The sequence below is a fragment of the Carassius carassius genome, chromosome 39 (assembly GCF_963082965.1).
Source record: "Carassius carassius chromosome 39, fCarCar2.1, whole genome shotgun sequence".
Classification (NCBI taxonomy): Eukaryota; Metazoa; Chordata; class Actinopteri; order Cypriniformes; family Cyprinidae; genus Carassius; species Carassius carassius.
The window spans coordinates 19,785,802-19,806,650 of NC_081793.1; the positions used below are offsets into that span (position 1 = coordinate 19,785,802).

At 37.3% G+C, this 20,849-nt stretch overlaps 1 protein-coding gene across 1 annotated transcript in view; it reads left to right on the top strand.

Moving 5' to 3' along the window:
* The first annotated feature begins 307 nt into the window (after positions 1 to 307).
* The window catches only part of LOC132121572 (actin-binding LIM protein 1-like), a 66,516-nt gene continuing 45,974 nt past the window's right edge, over positions 308 to 20,849 (top strand). The window contains exons 1-2 of the mRNA XM_059531096.1: positions 308 to 661; positions 18,345 to 18,479. Coding sequence (XP_059387079.1) covers positions 358 to 661; positions 18,345 to 18,479 — 439 coding nt within the window. The 5' untranslated portion in view covers positions 308 to 357. The remainder of the gene's footprint in view (positions 662 to 18,344; positions 18,480 to 20,849) is intronic.

The following is a 20,849-nucleotide window of genomic DNA, read 5'->3' on the forward strand; positions in this document are numbered from 1 at the left end:
AAAGCCATTCACATGATTTAAACTTCAATATACGGCTGCAATACCATTCAATGTAAAACTTTATAATCTTCTAGAAGATGCATTCAATCACAGAGCATTAGGCCGGGATGCATCTGTTTTGTCACGACTTGGACTGTCCCATGCAGGTGCTCTTTTTCCATTCCACTGAAGATAATCACTAAAAATACATTGGCTGTAATCTGCTTAAGCAAAAAAGGAATGAGCTCACCGGAGGGGCTCAGTGGTGCTTCACCAACAACACAAATAAACCCCAGTGATCTGGACGTTTAATCTTGTACCTGGGGTTCAGCCGTAACTCACTATTGTGTTACCGGGCGAGTTTTCTGTTTATCTTGTATGGTATCTCCTCTAGTTTCATTCTGTAGACTGCCGTATTGGATAGAGGGTCTTGCCATGCCCAATTTACCCAATCTTAACAGCTTTGGCAAACTGTGCGGCTCCGGCCGCAGCGACGACTCTGTGGTGCTGGACCGGGTGAAGCGCAAGAACTCAGTTCGGAGAATGTCCATTATCGAAGATGGAAACGTGGCTGAGGTGCTCTACCTCATTCCCAAACAGTCCATGATGGAGCAGCTGCCCTTCCTTAACCCCAATGAGTATATTATCCTGGAGAAAATGGCACCTCCTGACATGGGACCCGGTAAGTGAGGACAGAGAGTAGGAAAGATGCTAGACTCTTGCTATTGCTATCATAGAAAATATGTATATTATGCGAATGTCTGTGATATTGTACAATTGTTTCGAATTTATTAGATTTTTTTGTCAAATACTTTTTTTTTTAGTCATCGAATAGACTTGAAATAATAAAAAATTACAGGATATTTTTTTTAATGCACGAAAAAACTAACTTTGAATATATATATGTATATATATTAATATATAAAATATATATAAAAAATGTTTTATTAAAATACTATGTTAAAGATAAAATAATATACAAATAATTTAAATTATTAATTTAAGACACTGCAGAAAATTGTTTTTAAAGCTCTTTTTTATCCACACTGTTCTTAAGGCATAAACTACAGTATTTATTATCTATTACATATTATTTATTTATTTTTATAATTAGTACAAATTAATATTAGCATGTACATCATTTTATTTGTATTAATTATTTTAGTTTTGAAGACGTTTAGATATTTTGAAATATCTAAACATATCAGCCTTTGTATTATATTATATTCAATATTTTTTTTAGATTTTAGCAGAGCAGCAGTTCCGATTCATAGTGACACAAGTGATATCTGTACAGGGGCAGAACTTTTTTCAAATAGAAAAGAGCCAAAAATGTAAATTATTACAAAATTATTGAGGGGATAAACAAAGATGCTGGTATTTGTGTTTATAAGGCAGTGGGATGTGGGGCTAATCTAAAGTCTGAGCTGGATCACAGCACTATCCCGCTGGCAGGATTATGGCTGAAATAGTGGACACATTCCTGACAGATCTTCATTAGTCTGCTGTGGTCACTTTGTTTTTTACAATCACTCATCCTTACCCTGTAAAATACCATTTACTGGTATTGTTTCATGATGTAGTTTTCAGTGTGTTTGTCATTGCAAATTTGCATTGCTAAGGACTTCATTTGGACAACTTTTAAGATGATTTTCTCAGTATTTAGATTTTTTGCACCCTCAGATTCCAGATATTCAAATAGTTGTATCTCTGCCAAATATTGTCCTATCCTAACAAACCATGCATCAAAGGAAAGCATTTATTCAGAGAGAGAAATTTCAAGAAATTGATCCTTATGACTGGTTTTGTGGTTCAGGGTCACAAAGAGAATAATGGTCTAGTGATCTAGCTATATTTTTGTTACTTTGCCTGAGATCCTTCTTTTTTCTCATACTTGTTGACAAAAGGTTCAGCTGTTTTCTTCTTTCTAATCATATAGACTTGAAGTTCCTCTGTTTATCCAACACCTGCTGTCTGTGGCCTTCCCATGCTGACACCTCTGTCTCTCTCTCACACACACCCTCCGCTTATTTAAAAAAATTCAGCTCATCTTCTTTAACCATATCAACCCATATATAGCTGTTTCTAAGGCTATGGACACTTTTGGCCCTGTTGACAATGTCCACATTATGGCATTTTATATCTGAATCATAATTTTCCCTACCAACAAATGTAATTTCTACCACATCTTGGAGATTTATTTTTCTTGAATAATAATGACTGATTCCTTAGTTGTGCACCTGCTAATCTCATAACTAGCATTGTATGTCCAAAATACATAAAGAATTATAATATATAATATATATATATAATGTTTTTGCATTATTTGGCTAAATAATTTTTTTGTGTTGTTAAACTTTTTAATTGTTTTCTTCACACACATGTCATATTTCATTTAAAGCTGATCTTTACTGTTGTCTCCTTGGTAAAAAAGGTCACTAACTTTTAGAGGCAAAATTGTTGGTTGTACACAGCCACACTTTATTTCACAGATTGTTTAGTTTCACAAGTTTCAGAGTCAGTAAAATTTAAATAAAAATAATAACTTTTATTATGCAAGAACACAATAAATTGATCAAAAGAGATGCTGTTCTTTTGAACTTTCTATGTCTCAAAGAATCTTGGAGTTACCATAAAAATATATTTAGCAGCCCACCAATTAAATATTTGATAATAAAAATAAATGTATTTTGAACAGCAAATCAGCATATTGGAATGATTTCTGAAGAATCATGAAACACTGAAGTAATGGCTGCTGAAAATTCAGTTTTGCCATCACAGGAATAAATTACATTGAAAGTATGTAAAAATAGAAAACAGTTGCATAATTAAAGGGAACATCGGATGGTATGATTTTTTAGGGTCTTCATGAAATGTCAGCAACATATTTTGGTTAAAATTACTCAATGGTGGTGTAAAACAACACCCTTTTTACCTTGTCAAAACCAGCTCTGTTCACTGCGACCCATTTCGGTGCATGTCTCTTTAAATGATAATAAGCTACTGCTCACACCACCCCTCTCTTCTGTTTTTTGTATGTTCTGTGGCACGTTACCATCAAAAACAAAACTAATCCACTACATCGTCCTCATTGGCTCTGATGTCAAGAGAAAATGAAGACTCTTATGTTTACTTCAACTACAAAACACCTGCGTTGTCACTACAGCTGCTCGAGCGCGGAGAAAATGACGCACAGCATGCAACTGGCCAATGAGTGGAAATATGCTAATACAGGACAGTCTGTCAGCCGTCATGGGCGGGGCCTGAGCAGTATGACATCATACTGCTCAGAAAATCAAAACAGCTTAATTACTGAGACTGTTTAGGTTTATTTGGGAATAAAAAAGGAGGAAATAAATTTTTATCATTGGAGAGTGGTTATGCCCATCAAGACACATTTATTTGCAAATACCATGTAAAAGTGAATTTTGCATCCGATGTCCTTTTCACACTGTACTAAGATTTCACTATATTACTGTTTTTACTGTGTGTTTTGATCATATAAAGCAGCAATGGCGAGAATATGAGATTTTCAAAAACATAAATAAATCTTACTGACCCCAAACTTTAGAAAGGTATGTCTCAGCCTCATACAAAATATGGAATTAAATAAATGTATACACGTACCACCTCTTTTCTGTGTGCACCAAGACTTCTGGGTAATTACTCAGAGCAGCCCCATTCACTCAGCACACGTTACACTTTGTGACACCACTGCACCAGTGTGAATATTAATAATAATGTCTCTTAATAAACTCCCCAATTCAATTGTTGGCCTAGTAATCCTATAATCTAGAGCCATGATGCTTGGATAGTCTGGAGAGAGACTAGCTGATCCCTCAAAGGCCAACAACTCTGTTTGATTTCCACATACCAAGTTCCACAAGTTGCAGTTTTCCTGTTTTATCAACTAATTCTTCCACAACAAACAGGTTTGAGTTGTTAAAGCAGCAGTCAGCATTTCAGTGAAGTACACACATAATCAGAGGGAGGGAGACAGTATGTGTGTGTAAGAGAGAGAGAGACAGAACAGGAAGGGATAGAAATATGCAGTATATTAAATCGAGTCACATGTGCCCGTTGTCCATCGCCTCTATCTCTGTTTGAAGAATTGAAGGTGGTGTCTCGAACCGGGAGGGATTATGGCTGTGGAATCTGCATTTGTCACACATGGCAGCTGCAACCTGGTTATTTCAGAAGAGCCAGGGCAGAGTCCACAAGCACACACACACATAGTATGCATGTGTATGAAGAGTGTGTGTGTTGAGAGGGGGGGGGGGGGTGTTGTTCGAGAAACGAAGACCAAGCCAGCAGTTGCTGAGCGGCTGCTTAGTTTGAGAGTACAAGCTCTTTTTGTCCATTCCTCTGCTGTCATCTTGCTGTTGCCTTGCTCTCTCTCTCTCTCTCTCTCTCTCTCTCTCTCTCTCTTGCTCTCTCATCCGTCGTCTCCTCACATTTGGATTCAGTGGGAGAATAAAGCAGGAGAACCCAAGGAAGAAAGCAGGCAGGAAGAAGCAGCTCTCTCCCTCTGATCCTCCTCATCAGAGCCCCAGCAGACACTGAGGAGCCAATGGTCATGGTGAAGGAGAAAGGTAGCATGGCATTGCACAGCACTGGGTGGGGACCAGGAGAGAGAGCTCGTGCAGAGGGAGAAAACCAGGCCAGCTTGTGGGAGATTTGTGTGCGTGTTGGATGTAGAGAGGACAGTTTGTTGCTTTAGAACGATTGCAGTGTGTCAATATGAATGAGATACTGTGGAATGGAACATAATGGTACTAGTGATCTATCGAGATTATCGATAACTGTGCATGATTGATTTCTCAACAGAAAGTAATATTCCATCTAATATTAGTTTGGAAATCTACCGACACTGTTGTCAATGGATAGTGTGCATTTTTGTTTACTTTTTAAACCGTGTAAATTAAGTGAAACTTAATTTGAATTGACTGAAATTACTGTTGTCATCTTTTTATTATTATTTTAAGTATATATATTGTGTAAAATACAGGTAAAATTCATAGGATAGGGCATGTTTACAAAAAAAAATAATTAAATATTTTTTTTATATATATTTTGTATAAACTAATAATAAAATAAGGGATGGTGCACTTTTTTATAATGTGTAAATTAAGTGGAAAAAAAATGTACACTTAATTTTTTATATAAATTGTGTAATTTAAGTGTAAAACAATAGATTTTGTGTTTTTTCTGTTTTCAAATATTTTAGGGTATTTCTAGTATATATTGTGTAAAATAGCCATAATCCGTTGTTTGCTATCATTCGATATTGTTATTGTATCGGCATAACGTCAGATATGAGCCACCTTGCTCTCTAAATACTTGTGTTGGCATCAGGCATTAAAAAACTCATGTTGGTCGACTACATAGTGGTGTCAAAATGAGAAAGCTTATGTTTTAGTATTTGTTTGTGGTTCTGAAGCTTGCAGTTAATGTAATGCTAAGGTGTTTCCTGTCTTGGGTTGATCTTAAAGACGAATACTTTACAACTAAAAAAGTTGCTCAGAATGTGGGCTGCACATTATGCTGTACATACATAATGTGTTTATTATTAGACCATTTTATAGACTTTTGTGTTTGTGTATCACAATTTGTGTGGTCTGATACATATTTTACACATTCTAGAAAAAAAATACTGTACGGTGATTACTATAGAGATCTATTCGTTGTGTGTGAATATCCATAACTGTCTGACTGGTTTGTGCAGGACTTCTTTGCGAATGAATATTATTAAGTGGTAGTAACTTCAGAAGTTTCATGGTATCTGATGAGGGATACCGCATTATAGCAGAAACATCTGGTGAATCTTAAACACTTCATTATCATGTTTGCTCAGGCCAAAACACCCAGAACAGGACAGAAAACTGGTTTGCAAGAAAAGGAGCTTCAGATGGCACTGTTTCCAGCAGAGTTGTTGTGTAACATTATGTTGTAATTTAGCAGGCTATTGAATTATTAACTGAATCCAGGCAGTGCACAGTGCGTTCCTCTTTGAGATTTCTCAGGGAAAAGGGTTGTTTCCCGAAGAAAGGCCTTTGTCGCGACTCTGAGACGGAGGCGAAGGATGTTTCGTAGCAGCGATGTGCGTGTTTTGAAAAGTACATCATGCTTTAGTAAAAGCTAATAGTGGTCTGCGCAAGATGAGGGAGGGGGAGCGAGGGAAAGAGACATGAGAAGAGAGAGAGACTAAGAAAGATTGAACTCAATAATGCATTTAGCCTATCGCTGTAGCCATGGCAACTGGGTGATGTCTGTTGCTGAGGCCCTACCCCGTGTGAATCACAGCACAACACACTGCAAACCCACCTCACACACCTGTATTTACACACAAACACGTGCATGTCACTGCTTTTATACACATGGTGCACATAGCACATAATATGTTCATTAATGCTTAGAGTTCCCTTAACATTTATTAACATACATGCTAACGGCCACAAGCTAACAGACAAACAAAACAGACAGTTCTACAATATTTTAAATAATAGATTAATATTATTTAAAATACATTATTTTTGTATATTGTTTTATTACATTATGCACACATAAAATAATAGATATTGTCTATTCACATTATACTCTGACTTGAATACAGTATTTTAATTTAAACTTCTTGAGTAAATTACGCAACCATTGATTGAAATGTATGGCCTGATGTACAGTTAACCTCACTGGTGACAAATATGACTAAATCCAGATGATTAAGCAGTTTGGGGTTTGAGTGCCATTACATGTACAGTAAATTACCAATTGGATGTAAATGTCATCCCCCTCCTCATGCAAATTAGATTTTAGGATTTTAGCATGTTTTTTGCTTTTAAATTTTTAATAAAAAAAAATCTGCAATAAAAAGACTGCACTATCATCCAGTAATCCAGTGATGTTGAATCACATATATAAATAAGTCTGCTGTAGACTTTATTTTGCTGATTTCATTTGAGGTAAAATATGTAAATTTAATCTGTTTGGACTGAATGCATGTTCCGAAAGTATTATGAAATCTATTATGTGTCTATGATGTCAACTGATTTTATGGCAGCGGTCATGAGAGTCAATATTTATCAGGTGTTGCCAACACTGTTTTCTCGCTCCTCCTCTTGGACACAGACCCTGTTTGTGAGTCTGGAAGTGGGCCAGTAATGTGAGGGCCGGTGTGACGATGACTGGAGGGGAGCCAGACGCTCATAACAATACAAATATAATATCAATCCAATACAAAATGATTGTGTGGAATGAGTATTTCATCCTGAACACATAACCAGTGGCCAACAGATAGCAATCAGTTCATGTCTGTGTCTAAATCAAGCCCTCTTTAGTGTCCAATCCTGACACCTGTGGATTGACCAGTCGTTTTTTTTTTTTTTTTTTCTTTTCCATCATTTATTTATAAACTTTTTAAAGAATTAACAGAAAGTTTCATACAATTTAAGTTATAGCTTTTCCCCCCTTTATAACCCTTTCCGCCAAAATAATTAACCATACATTACATAAAGGTTAAGACAATAATAATACTCATAACATCAATAAAAAAAAAATAAATAAATAAATAAATAAAAAAATAAAAAAAAATATATATATAATAAAAATAAATAAATAAATAAAAATAATAATAATAATAATAATTAAAAAAAATACAAATACATAGCCAATAATACAATTTCCTAACATATTCGTGGTCCTTACACAATTATAAAGCAAAACTCCAATTGGTTATTAATATTTAACATTGATCAATAAGTGTGAGAGTCTTCATCTTCTCAAAATGTGTAATCATGGGTTGCCAAGTCTTATAAAAAGTTTGGACAGATCCTTTCATTAAATATTTAATTTTTTCTAATTTTAAGTATGACACTAGATCACATAACCACATTGAGGCTTTAGGGGGGCTTGTAGACTTCCACTCCAATAGTATTCTTCTCCTCGCCAGTAAGGTGGCAAAAGCAATAACATTTTTTAATTTATTTGTCAGTGATACTCCATATTCTGGTACTCCAAAAATAGCAATTTCAAAACTGGGTTTTACATCCAAATTAAAGGCCTCATTTAAAGTTTTAAATATGAATGTCCAATAGTCACTCAGCTTTTCACAAGCCCAAAACATATGAAAAAAGTCTACTTTGTCACCTTTACATCGGTCACACAAATCATCAACATTTGGGTAAATTTTTGAAAGTCTATATTTTGTGTAGTAGGCGCGATGAAGGACTTTAAGTTGTATAAGGCTAAGGCGTGCACACGAGGTTGATCCATTTACTCTACTAAGAGCCTCATCCCAAATTTCGTCAGGTATTTCACTCCCTATGTCCTTTACCCACTCACCTCTTGTTCTGTCAATTAAAACATCATTTGAGGACATAACCATCTTATATATTGCTGCAATTTGACCTTTAAGAAAAGTAGGAGATTGTAAAATTTTATCCAATAGTGAAGTAGGTGGCAAGTCAGGAAAAGTTGAGCTCTGAGCTTGAACAAAGTGTCGGACTTGAAAGTAACGGAATAGGTTGGACTGTGACAGCTGGAATTTCTCTGAGAGGTCATTAAAACTGGCAAATGTGCTGTTTATATAAAAATCACTACACCTGGCCAAGCCTACCCTCTGCCATTGTGCATACGTTAAATCTATTTTACCAGCAGGAAACAAATGATTATTACAGAGAGGGCTTAGCATAGAAGAGTTACTGAGTTTATGCCTTTGTCTAAACTGTGACCATATTTTAAGTGTAGAACGTACAACTGGGCTCGATGAGTATTTAGAGGGAGAGAATGGTAGCTTCATTGTTATTAGAGCAGAAAGCGATGTAGAAATACAAGTATTTGCCTCCGCCTTACACCAATCAACCTCAGGGGACGTATACCAACAAATAATTTTTTGAAGATTTGCAGCCCAGTAATAGCCCATAAAATTAGGTAGAGCTAAGCCTCCCTGGGGCCTTTGCCTTTCAAGGAGCTCCTTGCGAATTCTAGGGTTCCTTCCCCCCCACAAGAATGATAGTATGGGTTTATTTACAGAACGGAAGAATGTTTTTGGCAGAAAAACTGGAAGTGACTGAAATAAGTATAAAAATCTAGGTAAGATATTCATTTTTATACAATTTACTCTGCCTGCTAGAGACAAGTGCAATGCATCCCATCTCTGAAGATCAGACTTAATATTACTAATGAGTGGTAAAAAATTTTTTGCATATAAACCTGAGAAAGTACGAGTAATATGGACTCCTAAATATTTAAAACCAGATTGAGAGATGCGAAATGGGAGGGATGCCGCATTGATTTGTAAAGCAAGAGGGTTAATCAGGAAACATTCACTTTTAGAAAGGTTAAGTTTGTATCCTGAAAAACTGCCAAAAATGGATAGTTTCCGCACTATTTTTGGGACGTTTTCAACTGGATTTGAAATGTATAACAGAAGGTCATCCGCATATAAAGAAACCCTGTGCTCCATCCCCATTCGATCAATGCCCTGTATAGACTGCAAGGATTTAAGCATAATGGAAAGTGGCTCTATTGCTAATGCAAAAAGAAGAGGGCTTAAAGGGCAACCCTGTCTCGTACCCCTTAGTATTGGAAAAAATTGTGAACGTATTTTGTTTGTTATAACAGATACTTTAGGATTAGAATACAACAATTGGACCCAGGATATGAATTTTGGACCAAAACCAAATTTCTCCAATACTGCGAATAGATAGCTCCACTCCACTCTATCAAATGCCTTCTCCGCATCCAGGGATACCACCACCTCTGGGACCTCCCTGGATGCAGGAGAATACAGAATACCAAGAAGCCTCCTTAAGTTGGTGAATGAGTGGCGACCCTTAATAAAGCCTGTCTGATCTTGGGATATTATTTCTGGTATAACAGTATCTATTCTAGAGGCCAACAATTTGGCAAGAATTTTAACATCAACATTCAGCAAAGAGATTGGCCTGTAGGAATTGCACTCTAGTGGATCTTTTCCAGTCTTCAAAATGAGTGTAAGAAATGCCTCTGTGAGAGACGGTGGCAATTCTGTATTGTTTAGAGAATTCTCAAACATTCTCAGAAGAAGCGGAGCTAATTTGGGAGCAAAAGCTTTATAAAATTCGACAGGATAACCGTCGGGGCCGGGGGTTTTGCCATTTTGCATTGCTTTAATAGAATCTAAAATTTCTTGCAGCTCAATTGGTTGTTCTAATCTATCTTTATGATCTGGATTAATAGTCTGGGTATTCAGGTCCTTCAAAAAGGTTGACATGCCTGATAAATCCCCACGAAATTCTGAAGTATATAAATTTGAATAAAATGTTTTAAAAGTTTCATTAATTTCTTTAGGATCCACTGTCAGTTGTTGTGATGCGTTGCGAATCTGTGGAATTAACCTGGAAGCTGATTGACACTTTATCTGATGTGATAATAAACGGCCCGCTTTTTCCCCATGTTCATAAAAATTCCCTTTAGACCAAAGCAGATTTTGTTGAGTCTTTTCAATTGATATCTGATCATATTGTGCTTTAATTTCCACTCTCTTTTTAAGCAGTTCATCAGAAGGGGATAGAGAGAGTTGTTGATCTAATTTTTCTATCGAATCAATTAGTTGTTGTAGTTTTGCATTTCTCTTTTTATTACTGGATACAGAATAAGATATAATTTCACCTCTAATGACAACTTTAAATGTCTCCCATAAAGTCAGTGGTGATACCATTTCTGAATCATTTGTGTGCAGGAAGTTATCTATCGCCACTGATATATGTTTGTGGAAATTTTTATCTGCCAACAGAGTAGAGTTTAGTCGCCAAGTAGGGCGCTGTGTAAAATGTTGAATAAAACGAAGGTCAAGAAGTAATGGTGCGTGATCTGATATTATAATTGCTGAATATTGAGTATTTTCCACTAAAGGAAGTATTGTTTTATCTATAAAAAAATAATCTATTCTTGAGTATGAAGAATGGACAGGGGAAAAATAAGAGAATTCTTTCTTTTGCGGGAATAAAAATCTCCACGGATCCAGACAGCCCGTTTGTGCCATGAAAGTAGAGAGAGCTTGGGACATTTTAGACTGGAGCATGGATTTCGGATTCGAACGATCTAGAATTGGGTTAATAACACAATTCAGATCCCCGCCAAAAATTAATCGATGTGAGTTTAAGTTGGGTAAAAGTGAGATAATTTTATGAATGAAATTAACATCGTCCCAATTGGGGGCATAGACACATACCAGGGCAACAGGGGTGTGAAACAAATCACCTGTCACAATAACAAATCGACCCTGAGGATCTGAAACACATTTGGAAGGGTAAAACTGTACTTTCTTATGTATTAAAATCGCTGTTCCTCTTGCTTTACTGTTGAAGTGGGAATGAAAGACTTGCCCAATCCATGTTTTTTTGAGTCTCATATGATCTGATATCTGTAAATGTGTTTCTTGCAGGAATGCTATTTCAGTTTTTAATTTTTTAAGATGAGCAAAGATACGAGCTCTTTTATTTGGCCCATTCATACCTTTAACATTCCAGCTAGTGAACCGAATAGTAGACCCTCCTGTACTATTTGAATCACACATTAATCAATCATTAGGATATAAAGGAATAATGAATAAGACCACGTCTCCATTGCATGCCAGGCAAGTAAAGAAAAAAAAAAACAAAAAAAAAACACTTGGCGGTTACCATCCCAACCCAGACGAAACTGAACTTTTCCTATATTTGTCTCAAGAACAAAGACAAATTGCAGGCCCCTATTATCAAACCCCCAGTAGTCCCTCAACTGACTTAAAACCATTCCAACCTATAGGGAGCAACCCGACCGTTACCCTTATGAAGCATTATTAGTGTTTAAAACACTTTTAACTTAACTCGGTGGAGTGTGTCTATGTCACAAAACCATCAGCTTGTTTGAGTTAGGTTTAGAACAACAAACTATTTTCAAAGTCACAAAAAAATTAAAGTATTTATACCTTTTTCAACCGTCTCAAGAAAAATCAAATAATTATCCGTCATCCTTCGCTCAAAAGGGAGACCTTGAGCGTAAGAAAATAATTAAATAAAAAATCCAGGAAATCCTAAACATTGATGCGTTGATCGTAGAACTGTTTCGCCTCCTCCGGTGTGTTGAATATGAAAGTTTCTTCATTAAAAGTCACTCTCAGACGAGCCGGGTAGAGCAATTGAAATCGAATGCTCTTCTGATAGAGTGACTGCTTAATGCCGTTGAAAGACGCGCGTTTCCTTGACAGCATAGCGCTGAGATCTGGGTAGATTCTGACTGGATTCCCCTTGTATTTCGCCTCATGCCGCCTTGACCATCGCAGTAATTGCTCCTTTTCTTGAAACCTGTGAAAGCACACCACAAATGGACGTGGTTTACGGCCATCAGCTGGCTTTTGACCGGGTGATCGATGCGCTCTCTCAAGTGCTGGTGGCTTGTCGAAGACCTCCGTGCCCGTCACCTCTAGCAGCATCTCAGAAATGAACGTAACAGGATCTTGACCGTTTTCGCTCCCTTCTGGAATGTTCACAATCCTCAGGTTTGCCCTTCGCGATCTATTCTCCAAATCTTCAATGCGGTCAATGAGAGATGTGTTCTGCGCTTGCAAAGTTTTTATTGTGTTTTCGGCCACTGTCAGTTTTTCAAAATTCTCCCCAACCAGGGATTCTGTCGCGACCAAACGGCTTTGAAAGCCATCCACAGTCTCTCTCAGTGCATTTACAGAGCTTTGTAAAGGACCAATAGATTCCCGAATCAAGTCAGAAATGTCTTCCCTGATACTGATGCGCTGTTTAGTTAATTCAGAGATCAACTGGTCCATGGAGACAGATTCAGAAGTTTCCGTCATGGCCTGTTTTTCGAGATTAGAGGTAGCGGCCATGGTTGCTAACTTACCGGCAATGCTAGCATTAGCTCTCGTGGTCGGTGGGGCTGAGGGGTGCGGTTGCTTCTGCTTAGTGTGACTCATAATTCACCAAGCAATGTTCTAACGCGTATATCAAAAATGACTGACGCTAAATGGTGTGTAACAAGTTTAGTTTGAAAATGTAGGTCGGGAGCCCTTCTTCCTTCGACCTCACGCCTTCATGGCTATACCGGAAGTCCTGACCAGTCGTTTTTACTTGGCCAGAGTGCAAAAGGTCAGTAGGGGTCAGGTATTGAGTTGAGAGGTGAGCTTATACTGAGACTAATACTAACATTGCTAAACTCTACTAAAATTGGCAGAGGTGAAAAAATCTTTTAGACCAAAAGACATTTAGATCTTCATGGTCTGACTTGAGGAGGAACTTATTATATCTGTATGTGTAGTTTGAAAATGGCTGCTGGAGGCAGTGGTGAGGAGTAAAACTCCCCACAAAGACTCACACACAAACATGCACACAGTCTGAATGTCAGAATGCCAGTTCAACTCAAAAGACACTTTTGCCTCAGGATTGAATAACCCTCTCCAGTTACACAGCCTGCAATGATTTAGTGTTAAACTCTACTTAACACCATCGTAAGCTTTTTAAATGTGTTCATGTGGATCTGTGTGTGTTAATGGACAGATAGTGCACATGAAATCACCACGGGTCAGTGTTTTCAGTTGTTTTTGTGCAGCAGTAGATCTGGGTATATATAGTATTTATATTAGGGGATTATAAATACTGGGAAGTCGTGGCCTAGTGGTTAGCGAATCAGACTCACAATCGAAAGGTTGTGAGTTCGAGTCTCGGGCGGGCAGGTACAGTTCTCTCTCCACCTTCAATACCACGACTTAGGTGCCCTTGAGCAAGCACTGAACCCCCAACTGCTCCCCGGGCGCCGCAGCATAAATGGCTGCCCACTGCTCTGGGTGTGTGCTCACAGTGTGTGTGTGTGTTCACTGCTCTGTGTGTGTGCACTTCGGATGGGTTAAATGCAGAGCACAAATTCTGAGTATGGGTCACCATACTTGGCTGAATGTCACTTCACTTATTAGATCTACTGCTTTGAGTATTTTAAAACTCAAGTAATACATATTCTGAAGCTGTTTATTGAATATACAGTAGCATTCAACAGTTTAGGGTTAGTTCGATTTTTTTAAAATACATTAATCCAAGGAGGCATTAAGTTTATCAAAAGTGATTGTTTTAAATTGGTTGTAAAATGTCATAAATATAAAAATATATCATATTTTCACAAAAAATATTAAGCAGCACATCTGTTTCCAATATAATAATATAACAAATTTCTTAAGCACCAAATCAGCATATTAGAATGATTTCTGGAGGATCATGTGACACTGAAGACTGGAGTAATGGCTGCTGAACATTCAGCTTTGCATCACAGCAATAAATAAAATTGTCAAAATATTTCACAATATTGTTTTTATTTAAACATTGTATAAGAAATGTATTTATGCATGCTCATCGCCCCTGTTTTTACATTCAGATTGCTTTTAAGATCAATTTAAAATTAATCTTTAAAAAACTCTAATAATTTAATACGATTCAATGTAATCGTGTAAACAAATCTCAAAATAAATATCCATTATTTCTTTTAATGTAGCATGATGTTGATATAAGATTTTGTTCATACCATTCAGCATGTTCTTACATTATACTGTAGATCTTATCCATGAGAAACTAGGTAATCACATTTCTGTGTAATGTTCATAAAACCATTGTTTTCGTGCAACAATTTAAGGATTTTATTTTGACAATTTACATATAAATATGTCTTGCGCATTTTTCATGAATGATGCTCATAGTGTTTGTGTTACAGTGTTTAGCTGTGCTGTTCTTCACCACCTGCCCACATTCCCTCACATCTGCGTCGAGCGTGACAGAGTAGAGGTAGCATACTCTGCATTTGGCTGAATGAAGAGAACACATACTGTAGCGGTGTCCAAATCTGCCTTTTGTTTGTCTGCTTAATATAGCTACAGTGTGAGCTGTTGTATGAGTTACAGCATGTGTCAGGAAACTCTCCTAGTTTAGCCTATCTGAAACAAGAAACAGTTCAATCTTGGCTTGCTGTAGTCTGTCAGCATTGCAGCTTCACTATGGGGTTCAATCGTACGAGCTCCCGGTGTCATACTGTTGGCGCCCTGGTAGAGCTGGTTGCTATAGCAACAGCTGTTTCGGGTGGAGGGGGCTATATTGAGAAGTTTCAAGTGCCGATAGAAACATTCTTGAGCAAAAAACCCTGCCAGAATCTTGTCGTTAATGATTAGTGGCTTGCTCACCAACTCGCCCAGACAAAAGGGAATTCCTGTCATCCACAACAACTTCAGCAGAGAAAAAATAAAGGATGTTGTCCAATTTTTTACTTAATACGGCATGTCAGAGCTCCCATACTGCGAATAAAATATGAGCTATTTTTATTTACATTCAAACTTTGTACTTTATGTACTTTCATCAGATTGTCATTTGCAGATTGTTAGTGTGCGGTGGTGGTGTCTGTAGAAATTTTGCACACTCAAAGTCTAGCATGACCATGACTTTAGATTGGGTGGCAGTGTTTCTTATGCAGCAAAGAACACTATACAAGCCTTGCAGATGACTCTTAGAAATTATTCTTTTTAATGCAAGTTTCCTTGTAATTTAGCTGTTTCAATCAGATTCACTCAGTCAGTGAACAGATCAGACTTAACAACTGATGCCCTCACTGAACTGGGAGTCATTTTTCTGTTATATCAAATTCAAATTAAGCTGGGAATCAAGAGGTTTGCGAGGCTTAATTCTTTTTATTTTTTTTACCGACTGGCTGTTCATGTGACGTTTAAATTCAAATATGTACTTGTAACAAATGTGAACAATTTTTCTATTCTAAAAAAATCTAATAATTCAAAAACTGATAAAAATAGTAATTATTTTGTAGTGTATACATGTATAAAATGATATTAGTTATTGAAAACAGGTTTTTAATTAATTTAATAGGAGCTTAATGAAAATAGATGATTAGGACTCCAGAGTAGTTTAAGGAGACGCTTTTGGGTGGCAATGTTATGTAAGCACATGACCTGATAAGGAACAGCCAGTGATGGTGGGAGTGAGATTCTTTATGTTAATCTTGCACAAGCCTTTCAAGTGGCCAACGATTAGATTAGAGAGGCATGCGTTAACTCTCCAATAGGGAGAGAGATATAAAGTGAAGAGGTGTCATTCAGGAGAGAGAGAGAAGGAGAGTACAGGTCCCTGTGATTTTAAGAGCAGTAAATGTGGAAAGGAGGAAGGATAGCGTGAATAAGAGGAAAGATTCATAGTCACGCTAATGAGAAGCCACTCTGACAGGTTCAGTTCTTTTCGTTTGAATTAACTTTAGTATTTGAGTGCCGCCAGGTTTAGAACAGCAGCTTTGAGTGGACCCCATCTTGGCCTGATGACCTTGAACAAATATGTCACGGGAAGGCCTTAAATGAAACTCATCACACAAACACAGATACTGAGAGGAACTGACTGAAGTATTGTGAGCCCCAACACACAACTCATTCATTATTTCTGTCTGTGCAACGTCTGCTCTCCTTAAGGGCATGTAATTATCAAGATTATAAACAACTGAAGAGTGTACTTTAGTTTTAATGTCTGCTTATAGTGGTGTTTATGTTTAAAAAAAAATAGTGCACACCCAAAACTGAAAAATTTTAATGATTTTGGGTGAATTATTCTTTGTGTGTTTAAGTTAGTAAATGGCAAAGCAAAAATGACTGATGACATGATTCATTATGCAACTGTACTGACTCTAAATGACCTTTGTGATGAGCAGTACAGCTATTTAAACAAAGCGAGTGTGAGCACCTCTCCGTGTGGCTGTGATAAATAATCACTGCGTGACAGCCAGCTTGTCCTGCTGATCACTCAAAAAATAAAAAAATCCCAACACCTACTAACACTCCTCTCAATCCCACACACTGTGTGATAGCACCCAAAGTGCAGACATTGGCCTGCTGAAACAATTTCTAGCCAGTTACAAGCATTATGAAATGAAGGATATTTGAGGTTTGTTTCTGGATTTACATGCATATTTATTGCTTTTTAATGAAAGTGAACTATGGAAATAGCAGCAGTGCTTAAATGCGGGAACAGTGCAACCAATTATCAAAACAATTAAGGTTTAAATTTTGTATAACCATACCATTTGCTTTGTCAAAAAGTAGTAGGACATTACAAGCCATATTAAAACTGTTGTAATTTAACATGATTTAAAGGTCCCGTTTTTCGTGCTTTTTTGAAGCTTTGATTGTGTTTACAGTGTGCAATATATCATGTGTTCATGTTTCGCGTGTAAAAAAACAGTATTTTTCACACAATTCACCTATCTGTATGCCGCTGTTTTCACTGTCATAAAAATGGGCTGATGACTTCCTTGTTCTATAAAGTCCCTCCTTCAGAAATACGTAACGAGTTCTGATTGGGCCAGCGGTTCCTGTGTTGTGATTCGACAGCAGCTGAGCGCGCGCTGCCCTCCTAGAAACGCGATTGGGCTAGTTTTGAGAAGCAAGTGGGCAGGAGCATGTGCTGGAGATGTACTTATAATCACAGGAGCGATTTTACTGACGAGATGCGCATGAAAATCGCATTCGATTTTTTTGCACAGCCCTAAAATCTAGTTAACAAAGCTAAACAGCGTCGCTCCTTGTTTTAATAAGTTACAGAAACTGTTAAACGCACCAACTTAAATAATAAAATACACTTACCGGTTGTGGTCCATAAACAACGCTTTCTCCAGACAAAGAGGGAACTGCTCCGTCTTTCAAGAATAATCTTTGTGTGAATCCGGCATTAAACTGATTGAGAATGAGGAAGCTGTCCTCAGCAAGCTGTCCTCACCAAAATGTGCTGCACATTTTCGGGAATTTTCGGGAACCGAGTTAAACATAAATTGTAATCATTAATCTCCAAGTACAGCGTCCCTGGGAAGGCCAAACAAAGATGATTGGAGTCCGAGATGAAAATAACAGCATTTCGACGACATGGTGACAAACACAAACGTAGCTCTTCCTCTTCTCCGTCGGAGCACAACAAGATCACGCCCCCTTTTTTGTTTATTCCTGTGGACGGAGGTTAGTCAAAAAACTGTTTTAGTGATGTCATTGCTGCAGGAACTAGAGGGATGTAGTCCAAACAGGTCGTTTTTTGTAAGCGAATTCTGTTCAATAAAATATCTCGCTTGGCATTGAACTTTGAGCTTTAGAATTTTACAGATATTTTTTATACTCTAACAACAACATTACACACTAACTAATGTTTAAAACATGGGATCACAAAGAACGGGACCTTTAATTGTATTACTCTCTGTGAATGCATTGTTGTGGGTTTGAAGCTCATTAATGAAATAATCCTATCCTCTTTATCTGTGTAACAGTGTATGCTACTTCCAAAACAGAAGTCTTTACTTATCCATGTCTCTGTGTTCCTTGACAGTGGCCCATCCTCAGGAACCGCACCATCCTCCAGGAAAACTGGTCATCCAGTGCTATAAGTGTGGGGAGCCATGCAAGGGGGAGGTTCTCCGGGTGCAATCCAAGCACTTCCATATAAAATGTTTCACATGCAAAGGTAAGATGTATTTACTACACAGTGGCTGTTAGAACACCTTAATCTATTTGCAATTGTGAAAACGTCTGGCAGCTCATTTCTTAGGTCAAGAATGACGATTGAATATAATGGCACCAAATTCCACTTAAGCCAGTGCGTCATTGTGGAAGTAATTTAATTAAATTTAGTCATTGCTTCAACCAAGTCAAAAATGTGACCGAAGGATAATATGAACAAAGCTGGCTCTGATAAAGCAGATGGCTTGTGGGGTTGAGTAGATAGGAACCTAGAACTTCATTACTTGATGAATGAAACCAAAGTTAGTCCAAAGCTGTATCATGCCACACTACCACAGTAATTGAATTAAATGGGCCACTCATTCCTTGTCCAGTCTTCTGTGTTCATGCCTGTTTTACCGACATCATTTGGCAGGAATTATGGAAAATCGGACTGAATTTGCTTGTTGAGTCTTTCTTGAAATGATATAGACAGACAGCTTTGGCAGGAATTAGTTTGAGTTTGTCATCACATGTTTTTATTTAGGCCTATTGTGGTTGTACATGAAGCTCAGACATTCTTTATTTAGTTGAAGTGTTTTTGGCTGTTTCTCTAAAAGCTTATTTTCATTCTTTACACTCCATATTGATTGGCCCTCAGGTTATATAAGAGAATGTAAGGTTTATGTGGTGGCTTGTTGCCAATCACAAAGAGCAGACAACTCATTTCCTTCTGGAAACCTCAGCGAGAGCTCAATTGCTCAATTTGCCTTTGAATACATGTAAGATAGCACTCAAAGAACAACTGTCCGTTTTTGTATTCTTGATTAATGTGCAGCATTTGTTGATAGATAATGCTGTCTTCAGCCGTTTGAATGTCATTGGCATGGCAGCCATGGTATCAGGTGTCTGCATCTGGATGTAAAATCGTTGTATGAGGGGTCTTGACAATAAATATCAGTGCGTCAATAAGCTCCTATTCCCAACAATCCTTTAAACAGCCCTCAGAAGCTGAGGTCTTTCCGGGTTTTCTTTAATCTCACCTGAGCAGTTCACTCCACTTGTAGCTCCTCATTAGTCACTAATTAGTCACCTCAAACAAGGTTATAAATGAGAGTGCCCTGTCATCACTAAGATGAAGGACTATATGAGGTTTCTTTCTTTCTTTCCGCCAGTTTGCGAATTTCAGTATTTGAATTGGTGTCAGTCTGCTCAATCATTTTATTTATTATATATACATATTTTTTTATATATTATATTATATTTATATTTATTATATTTATTTTAGTTTAAGAACAAATCTGTGATTTTGAATCACAATAACGTCTCTCACATTGTCTCGAGCGCTTTGTGAGTTCAGCCCTGCAGTGAGATGTCATGATGGGCGTATGAGCAGACACTTACATCTTTACTATAGCAACCAATGCAGAGACACTGGATACTGATGACAACAAACAGATCAGATTTTCTCAGTCACAAAATGGCAGTGCGGACGGTAAGTCCAGATTCTGACTATTTCTACTATTAAACTGGTAATGTGACTCTTTGTACAGACGGTCAGATATTCTTGCTTCCAAGCTCAAGATGATGATACTGGAGAACGTAATCATCAGATTTTTCATGCAGCTCAAGTGGTGCAGCCATTAAAGCAAAAGCTGGAAAAACCAAATGTATTCTGAAATTCTTGTTGATTGTTCAGTTCATGAACTTTTCACTTAAATTGTTATGCCCCTGATGAGTCAAATTTTATTATTATAAAATATTATTTATTATTTTAAAATTTTTACTCAGTGTTAAAATTTCCACATCAATTTTATGTAACATACGTTTAACAGTAACATATATGCATTTGTATTCAAATGATACAAAGCTACACATGAGGGGAAGGCATGGCCTAGTGGTTAGAGAGTTTGACTCCTAACCCTATGGTTGTGGGTTTGAGTCCCGGGTCGGCAATACCACGACTGAGGTGCCCTTGAGCAAGGCACCGAACCCCCAACTGCTCCCCGGGTACTGCAGCATAAATGGCTGAATGTCACATCACATACCAAATATATTCTGAAATTTATTTTGATTGCTGAATTCAAATGGTTCTGCAAAGCAATTTTCCATTTGTATTTCCAATTTTGTATTCAATTATTAAAATGTGAAATAGTAACATTCAATCTTTTGGACCACACTTTACTTTTTGAGTACCATGTGAGTAATAAATGAATACTGAAAACATTAAGTACCATTATATATACTCAGAGTTTCATTGTTGTCCAGTTGTCCAGCATGGATGCTTGGGCATTAACATATATTAATCCTCATCTTTCCTAGATTGTCAAAAATAGAACGAGTAAGACTATTAGTCTTCACTAGTGGTCTATTTCTTAAACACAGAGGAGGGCAG